Below are 9079 nucleotides of genomic sequence, written 5' to 3'. Positions count from 1 at the left end.
TTTTTTAATTATTAATTATTAATTATTAATTTTTTTTACGATTTAGCCTTAAACCCTAAAATACATAAAATTGGCGTTCGTCTCTGCAGCGCCAATTGATAGCAACATTCCGATGATGGGGAAGGTGGCGATGGGTGTGTGAGGTTGTCTGAGTGGGCAGCGAGAAGAAAAGTTCACCGTCCGAAGAAAACCACTCGCCGGCGAAGATGACTCTTCACTCCATTGTGATTCAGAAGCTACTAAGCACCAAAGCTCATGTCGGCCGGCAAGCTGCCACTCACCATTTCAAGTTATATACCTATGGATTTCGCAATCGAATGGCCATTATCGACTCCGATAAAACCCTAATCTGTATGCGCAATGCCTTGAACTTCATTGGCTCATTGGTCCGCCAGAAGGGGCGTTTCATGTTCGTCAATACCAATTGGCTTTTCGATGAAATTATTGAAGAAATGACGAAGAAGATTGGATGCTATAGCCCTAGCGCCGCTTCACTGTGGAAGATGAGTGGAATTCTCACTAATAGTGCAAGTCCTAAGAAGTTCAAGTCGAGGCATAAGAGGCTCTGTTTTGGACCAACTCAACCGCCCGATTGTTTGGTGGTTATTGATACGGAGAGGAAATCATCGGTGATTATGGAAGCAGATAGATTGCAGATTCCGATTGTGGCTCTTGTGGACTCGAGCATGCCATTGGAGATCTATAAGAGGATTGCTTATCCTATTCCGGCCAATGATTCAGTTCAATTTATCTATTTGTTCTGTAACTTGATAACGAAGACCTTCCTTTATGAACAGAAGCGCTTGGCTTCTACTAGTGCAGTTGCCGTCAAAGAAGACCTTCCCAAATCTCAACCAAGGTACAATTTTCAGTTATTTTTTAAACTCCTTTGAAGTCTTAGATTAATGAAAATTGAGACTCTCTGCATTATTTTTGCATCATTTGTAAGAGAGAAACTGGATCAAGTAGAGGAGCAGACCAAAAGCATTGATTTTCTGAAGAAAGAAGTGCTTCTTGTTCCATATGAGAGTTTGGCAACAGTGACAGATGGTAATATGTAGTTTTTGCTGCACAATTTAAAAAAATTTTACAGCATGGAAACGATATCACGTCTAATGATTCGATATTACTTATGTTGCAGACATTGCAAAAACTAAAAATCTTTTGGACAAGCTCGTTGTTTTGAAGTTCAATGGAGCTTTGGGCACATCAATGGGTTTTAATGGGCCCAAGTAAGCATCATTCTTAGTGCCTGAACTATATTCAATTAAGTGAACTTATTAAATTTGTATGGTTTTTGTGATTCAAATGTACACAATGTATATATAAGCTTATGTAGTTATTCTGTATTTTTTACATTGATGAACTCACAGTGATTGCGTTGTTCTTATCTTCAAAATTATCTTTCTATTGTACCTTATAATATGGGTGTGTCAATTTTAGTCTGCTTAAACTGCAGGTGGAGTAAGATTCACGAACCACACCTGCTTTTCTTCATTAAATCAACTCTGGGATTTAACATCATCTTTAATCCTGTAATAGGTTGTAAAGAATACTGCAACTTGCACTAAATGAAATCGTATAAGTTAATTATATTATTCTCCATAGATATTTGGCTATAGCATACCAGCTCTTCTTGTACTGTATTTTCATGATGTTTTCTATAGGCATTAAACCTTCTCGATGATAAATCTGGAAGGTGGATGAGCAGGTTTGTTTGATATCTTAACTGGAAAATGTGTCTGGCTTGTGCAATTCCATCATTTTAACGTTGGAAAGTTCAATACTAATACTGGAAAATGGTCTATTATGCAGATCTGCACTCAAAGTTTGTGGTGATTCAACACCCATTGACTTATTTCTTGAGCAAATTGAGGTCAGTTTTTTCTCCAGTGCAACTAAGTGAGCCATTCTCATTGTGTCTACTTAATAACTAGCTGATAGGTGCTACCATTTTAATTTCAGTCCCTAAATGCCAAGTATGGATGCAATGTCCCATTGATGCTCTTGGATTCTTCTGAAACTCACGATGAGACATTGAAGGTGATATGTGATTCTATACCTTATAACTGTCTTCACTTGGATATACCTCAGAGTGTTCTAATTGTTATTTATAAGCTGTAGGCCGTGGGAAAGCATAAGAAGTCAAAAATTGATGTCCATTCTTTAATTCAGGTATATGAATCTAGAGCTTATTTATCAGCTTCATGTTATATGAACAGAAGTCTTATACAAATTTGATTGAATTTGCGTTTAAAATATTGTTTGTTTATTCAGGGACAAAAGTTGCCACTGGACTCATCTCAAAAGCCAAGGGAAGATGATGATTTGTAAGTTCTACTCTGTTTTTGTAATTTTACTTTTTCTTTCTAAGAATAAGAAACCGCTTTCTATAGTTCTCAGGAGCATCTCCTTACTGAGAAAACTTTGGAGTATGTTTTTTCTATCGTTCTTATGCTTCTCGGCTTGGGAGTAAACATTATCAGGGAACAAGAAAAAGAGAAACCAACTAGATTGGTGAACCAGGAGTGATTTCTTGGGGGGGTAGAAAACTGGCATCTATGATTTATGTGTAATTTATCCAATTCTTCACGTCATTTGGAATTTGTAGTTTCATCTATAATCTTCCATCAACTGGATACTTGCTCTCTCTGGATAATTTACAGAATTTTGCATATTGTTTGTTTCTAAAGCAGCATAATTTTTAAGATGACAGCATTAAGAGAGAAGGTACAAGGGAAGATAATAGATAGGGGTGTGGGCTCTTTGGTATTGACTCTATCTATTAAAACGTGGTGCAGACACTTTTTTAGATATTTTCAATTTCTCATGTGTTAACACCCCATGCTTTAGGGACTAGTTTCAGTTTGTCTTTTTCACGTATCATACTGTCACCACGGTAGCTCCAAGGCACACCAATATTTATTATTAGAAAGGAAGTTCGTGTTGATCATGCAATACATAAAATGACAAATGCAAAGTGGGGTACCACTTGCCCACGTTTTTGTGAAATATCATGATTGTTTGGTACACAGCATATTCTGATTAAATCACATTGATAAGAACAAATGGGTGCTTGTGTAACATTTTCTTATTTTTTATGTCGTTAATGGAAAATTTCTTTCTCTTAATTATATGCCTACTCTTTTGTAAGTAATGCCTTAGACCAATGCCCTTATGATATACACTTGGATAGGAAAATTGAAGAAGCTTCATGACTGTTTGTTTGATCTGACGAGTATTACATTTTCTTTTGCACAAGTTTCTTATTTAAAAATTTTGGATAAGAATTAGAGTTCACATCTTTTTTATTTCCTGTGAAGGCATAATTCTGATCATGGCTCAGTTCTCCTTTCCTTACTGACTGGTGGAACTCTAGATGTATTATTGTCAAAGGTAAGAGTTCTTGCTTAATGTTAACCGACAGACAATTGTATTTTACTATCAGAGAGAGATGATATGTGGAAACACACATATATTATATAGACCTTTCAAAAACCGGGGAAAGAGGGTGTAAGGCCCCCAATTGTCGGGACATGCTAGGCGGCGCAATTGGGGAAATTCCTCTAATGTTGATTAGTAGGTTTTAGTGTAGGGTTTATTTTGGGGATTGCCTTTATATATTTGCTTGCTGCTTCTTTTGTAATTTCATGCTTTATCTTTGTAAAATAAACTGGTTAATTAAAGAGAGTACCATCCTCTCAAAAGGCTGGATTTGTCTGTTAACTTGTCCTTGAGGCTCTTTTGTGAAAGTTAATATAATAGTTAGGGGATACCTTACAGATGGAAGAAGAGTGACTTGCTAGAAAGCGATTCTAACATCAATCTAATATTTTCTTTTAACTTGTTTCTCAGGGTAAGGAGTTTGCCCTGGTGGTTGGCTCGGATAATGTGGCTGCTGTTATTGACCCACGTATCCTTGGTTGTGATCTTGATATCTGTAGTTTTTTAGTCATAATACTATGCTTATATTCTTTGAATTATGGTTTTCTTAACTGAAGGATTTAGAAATCTTAAATCATTTGATCCAAAATAAGATTGAATTCTGCATGGAGGTATGCAACGATATCACTATATACTATGATTCCTTAGTTCAACTCTTACACCTTTTCTTCTTATAGGTAACACCTACAGCAGCATTTGACATGAGTACCAGCACTTATTCAACTCCACAGAAGTGTCAGGTTGGTACTCTGATGAAACAGTTCAATCTTTCACTGGTATCTATTGGAGTTCGATTGTGGTTTGGCATTTCTGTTATGATGAAACGATATATTAGATAATTGCACATTCTTGTATTCAGCCTTTTTCCTAGTTTCCACTTTCCAGTCTTGTGACATTTAGAAAAAAAAAAAAAGTACATGCATATATATACATATACATATATGTATATATATATATATTGATAAGAAACCATTATATTTACAGAGCTAGATGTGGTAGGAAGTATAACCCCTCCATCTTTGGTACGGTAACTTGCATTGTTCTTAAAATAAATTGTTAGGGGATACTACTTGAGAAGAGACAGTACCTTACCCTTATACTATGTCGTGTTACAATGTGGACATGTTGAATCAAGGCAAATACTAATCTGAAGGCACACAATAAAAGGTCCCTTGAATAATTGGTCGTCCACAGTTTGCTGTCATCAGTTCAATGTCATCTTCCAGTAACTCAATAACAGTTAGTTGCAGATATCACTTTCAAGAAGGAAATTAGGTTCAATATAAGAGATGAAGCACTGATGTGAACCTTTCATATTAAATTACTCGCTAGAGCTTGGATCGTTGAGGATAGGATAGCCTTGCCCGAGTTCTTTTTAATTGCCTACGGTTCACCTCCTCTTGGTGGTGTTATACACACCAGAAACTTTTTTGTAAATATAGGCTTACTATGATCCTTTGCCACTGGATGGCTTCTTATTTTTGTACTTTTTGGGGGGTTCTCTACCCCTGGCTATTTATTTGACAATTGTATACATATATCCTGTCTTTTTTTTTTAAAAAAAAAAAAAAACTAATTATTGTGATATCTGCATTATTTAGTACTTAACTAGTGTTTATTTGGTTCTTGACAATGGGTTTGATGCACATTGTGTTTCCCAATGCAGTTTGCAGATATTGCTCTAAATTCAAGTCAGTCTGTAAGCAATCTCTTTCCATTCTCTTTTAGAATCTTATTGTTGAANTTTAATGTAAATTTGGGCGCTCTGTCATTATACTTGCTTTCGATGGGCTTTTGCAGTTTGTCCCTTCTATGATCCTCTTTTGTTTCCTTTTAAATTTATACTTTTTTGGTGCTGTTAGTTAGCTTGTTTTTGTAGTGGATCATTTTTTATTTGTCTAATAATTTGAAGTTTCTTTTTGTGTTAATCAACTGAAGCCAACGGACAAATTCAAATTTTCTGATATAAGAAACTTGTGAGTATGGACTTTCTTTATTTTTTTCCCGTTAGGCATTCCTGTATATGCACGTGACATCAGGTTTGTGCTATATTGTTCAGGTGGGTGAATTTGACCGCCACTAAGAGACTAGTGGATACAAATACACTAAAGATTGGGAACTCTTCATTTTCAGAGGTCATCTTTTGGCCATTCACTAGTAGACTCACTTTTTCATTTTAATCCTTGTAGAAGATACTGACGAAGTTACTTGTCTCATCAGGACGGAAACAGCGATCAAATGCTCAGGCAAAACACTGCAGTAGGCTCAATGATAAAGGTTTGTTTAGATTGTAGATTTTTATTTTGTTGTCACATTGTGAATATTTTTCTCATGCTGTACTTTTAACTTTTGAGACAGTTCTTTGATCAACCCATTGGGATTATTGTGCCACATTCTCGTTCACTACAACTGAGTTCAACGTCAGATTTACTTCTTTTACAGGTGAAGTGTATCTATGTGAACTTTCAGTTACTGTGTACTGGATATCGAATGAGAAAAAAACTCATCTTGTGAAAATAATAATTTTCAAATGTTTAAATTTTTGCAGTCAGATCTGTATACATCCAATGAAGGCCTAATGGTTCGAAATGCAGCTAGAGCTAACCCTGTAGATCCATCAATTGATTTAGGTTCTGAATTTGAAAAGGTAAAGTTTGTGAGTTACACTAGAATATATGCTTAATATTATTCTAGATCTTGTGCTTATTCCTTCTTTCCCAGATTAATGATTTCCAAAGTCGATTCAAGGCCATCCCCAGCATTGTTGAGCTGGATAGCTTGACTGTAAGAGGTGATGTGTGGTTTGGGAAAGGTGTGACTATCAAGGTATTATACTCATTCCATCTATATGATTATACCCACATCGGCCTTGCCTTAGTTTGTCATGCCTCCTCTTGTGGAGAGTCTCCACAAGTAATGAACTATGTTTGATTTTTAAAACTCTGTTTTCTGAACTGGCATCACAATGACTTATAGGTAAAACTACAATTTTGCCCCATGGTTTGGAGAAATTTAGAATTTAGTCTCTATGGTTTTGAAATTAGAATTCGTCCCCTGGTTCAATAAAATTTCATAAATAGCCCATATCTTTAGAATATGAATATGTGACTGTTAAAAGACACCAACGAATCGTGAGTATGTGGCAGGATAACTAACTGCCATGTACTCAACCCGTTAATAACTTTTAATGGAAGAGGCTATTTAAGGTTTTATCAAATCATAGGGACGAAATTGTAACTTTAAAAACTATATGGACTAATTTCTCTCTTCAAACCATATGGACCAAGGTTGTAATTTAACCTAAATTATAAATCAAGGTGGTGTGTGCATGCCTTTGTGAGGTCCCAAGCTTGGAGAGCTAACTGTATGAAATGAACTCTTTTTTTTTTTTAAATGATACTGTGTGAAATGAACATGTACTAGTGACTCAAATGTAATGTCTATGTGAATGTATGATCTAAAGATTTACTGTTATGCCATCCATCATTATTTTTTCTTCTGTTAGCATTACTTAGCTTCATGATGGGTTTGGTTTTGAAGGGGAAAGTCGATATCGTTGCAAAACCAGGGATGAAGTTGGAAATCCCAGATGGTGCAGTACTTGAAAATCAGGTAAATGCATCAAAGTTCTGAATCATATTAAGTTGATTTTTCATCTACATTCACTCCTCGATTTTTCACTTTTGAAATGAGTGCTTTGGTTTTCATCCAGGAGATCAACGATCCAGCAGATCTTAAATGAAGAAATTGTGTCTTGTTGAAGCGGAAAGCTTTCATAGAATAATGTTCTTTTTCTCATTGACAAACTTGTTTTGGAGCTCTCCCTTTGAGCCACAATTTTCTTCACTTTTAAAGAGTGGTATATAGGGGAGTTGTGGTACAGTAGGGGACAATTCTTTCTTTAGCAGAGACCCAAAAGGGTTGAAACACAAATTAGCTTATTAGCAAATAGATGCCACTCGGTAACTCTCCGGCTACAATAAATTAGCCTCGACTTTGTTTATTTGTGCTTGTTGGCACCACGAGAGATGACTTATCCTAACAGGGAAATCAATTCAGATGAGCATACTTGTTTCTCCCCCAACATTTGTTAAATCATACTTCATCTCAAGCAGTATCCGATTCAGTCGGCGCCAAAGATCGAATCAAAACAGGTACTATTCTCCAAGAATGAGTAGTTTCTTTAACCTGTTTCTTTTTCTGGGAATAAGTTTGGATTCCAAGGATAGTTAGCCACATTTCCAGTGCTTATAAACATTTGGTCCAATTTATTTGATATTCAGCAAACTGGGTGACTTTTTTTTCCTCCCCTTCTGTATGTTTCGCTTCATTTTCCTGTAAGTCTGTGAAATGTTGGTATCCTCCTACTAGTCATTGGAGTTTCTGCTGAGAACTTGTTTGTGGAAGTTTGAAGGTTTGTTTTTTAGGGTACGAAATGCTTTATGAAAGGGTAATTTACAATTTTTACCTGGGCATCGTCGGAACTGCAAATTATGGGTACGAAATGCTTTTAATACTAAAAAGAAATCTTTATCCTGTCCTGAAGTAAGAGATCACAAACACGCATGCCATATTTAAGTAATTTTTAGTACAAACATGTGGGGGTGGAAGGTTGACCTTTAACTTCAAAGAATACTTCAATGGACACCATATGATGCTAAGTAATGCAAGAGCCCAAGTCTACTAGACATGTGGGGGTAGAAGGTTGACCTTTAACTTCAAAGAATGATTTGAATGCTTCAATGGGGTAGTAGATATTGTTCTCTTTTGAGTTTTTCCTGTTGGGATTTCGTTCAATGTTTTTAAAACGTATCTATTAAGGAGAGATTTTCATACCCTTAATCCTTCATTTTCTTCTGATCGATGTTCTCTTCAATCGAACTCAATCTAACCAAAAAATCCAAAGAACTTGGGCAGACTGACTAAATTTTGGGAATATTTGGCCTATCATTCCAACATTGAGCATCTATTGTACAAATTATCTGTTCTCAACTCAATTTAACCAAAAAACCCAAAGAACTTGGGCAGACTAACTAAATTCTGGGAATATTTGGCCTATGATCCCAAAATCTGTGATGTCCCACGTTGGTTGGGGAGGAGAACAAGCCACCATTGATGTCCCACGTTGGTTCGAGAGGAGAACAAACCATCATTTATAAGGGTAGGAGAACAAACCGGGTGTGAAACACAGAGAATAAACCACCAAGGGTGTGGAAACCTTTCCTTAGTAGACGCGAACTGATGTCCCAAGTTACCACCAAGGGTATGGAAACCTTTCCTTAGTAGACGCGAACAAACCACCATTGATGTCCCACGTTGGTTGGGGAGGAGAACAAACCATCATTTATAAGGGTGTGAAACACGGAGAATAAACCACCAAGGGTGTGGAAACCTTCCTTTAGTAGACGCATTTTAAGCCCGAAAATAAAAGCCCAAAGAGGACAATATCTGCTAAGATTTGGGTCGTTACAAATCCATACCTATCTTTGGGTGGAAGGGAAAAGTATGGTTTATGTTTAAATTTTTTAATCCATCTGTGTTCAAGCCTAACACCTCGACTATTCTCATGAGTCAAATCCATCACCAAAAAGAAGTTCGGTTTCAAAATCTACAAGTCTCGATGAGTTGAACAGTT

The 9079-nt window shown here is 36.3% G+C and overlaps 1 protein-coding gene across 1 annotated transcript; it reads left to right on the top strand.

The window, feature by feature from the left end:
• The first annotated feature begins 65 nt into the window (after nucleotides 1-65).
• On the top strand, nucleotides 66-7750 carry LOC111798657 (UTP--glucose-1-phosphate uridylyltransferase-like). Its single transcript, XM_023681945.1, has 20 exons — nucleotides 66-859; nucleotides 950-1050; nucleotides 1142-1232; nucleotides 1816-1876; nucleotides 1966-2043; nucleotides 2125-2175; nucleotides 2278-2330; nucleotides 3324-3396; nucleotides 3856-3913; nucleotides 4009-4055; nucleotides 4122-4184; nucleotides 5111-5143; nucleotides 5383-5420; nucleotides 5504-5579; nucleotides 5665-5721; nucleotides 5803-5886; nucleotides 5993-6091; nucleotides 6166-6270; nucleotides 6985-7056; nucleotides 7157-7750. Exons 1-20 carry the CDS (start codon nucleotides 207-209, stop codon nucleotides 7184-7186), a joined length of 1923 nt encoding a protein of 640 aa, XP_023537713.1. The 5' UTR covers nucleotides 66-206; the 3' UTR covers nucleotides 7187-7750.
• Nucleotides 7751-9079: the final 1329 nt, after the last annotated feature.

Source organism: Cucurbita pepo, chromosome LG07 (genome assembly GCF_002806865.2).
Source record: "Cucurbita pepo subsp. pepo cultivar mu-cu-16 chromosome LG07, ASM280686v2, whole genome shotgun sequence".
NCBI classification, from domain to species: Eukaryota; Viridiplantae; Streptophyta; class Magnoliopsida; order Cucurbitales; family Cucurbitaceae; genus Cucurbita; species Cucurbita pepo.
The sequence above is the reverse complement of the archived record's forward strand: the minus strand, read 5'-3'. Positions and strand labels throughout refer to the sequence as shown.

Bases quoted from the DNA above. Each gene is read 5' to 3' on its own strand.
- LOC111798657 (XM_023681945.1), top strand. From the start codon at position 207: ATGACTCTTCACTCCATTGTGATTCAGAAGCTACTAAGCACCAAAGCT. The intron at 1,877-1,965 runs GTCAGTTTTTTC...TTTTAATTTCAG, and splicing joins TATTTCTTGAGCAAATTGAG to TCCCTAAATGCCAAGTATGG. The intron at 7,057-7,156 runs GTAAATGCATCA...GTTTTCATCCAG, and splicing joins GTGCAGTACTTGAAAATCAG to GAGATCAACGATCCAGCAGA.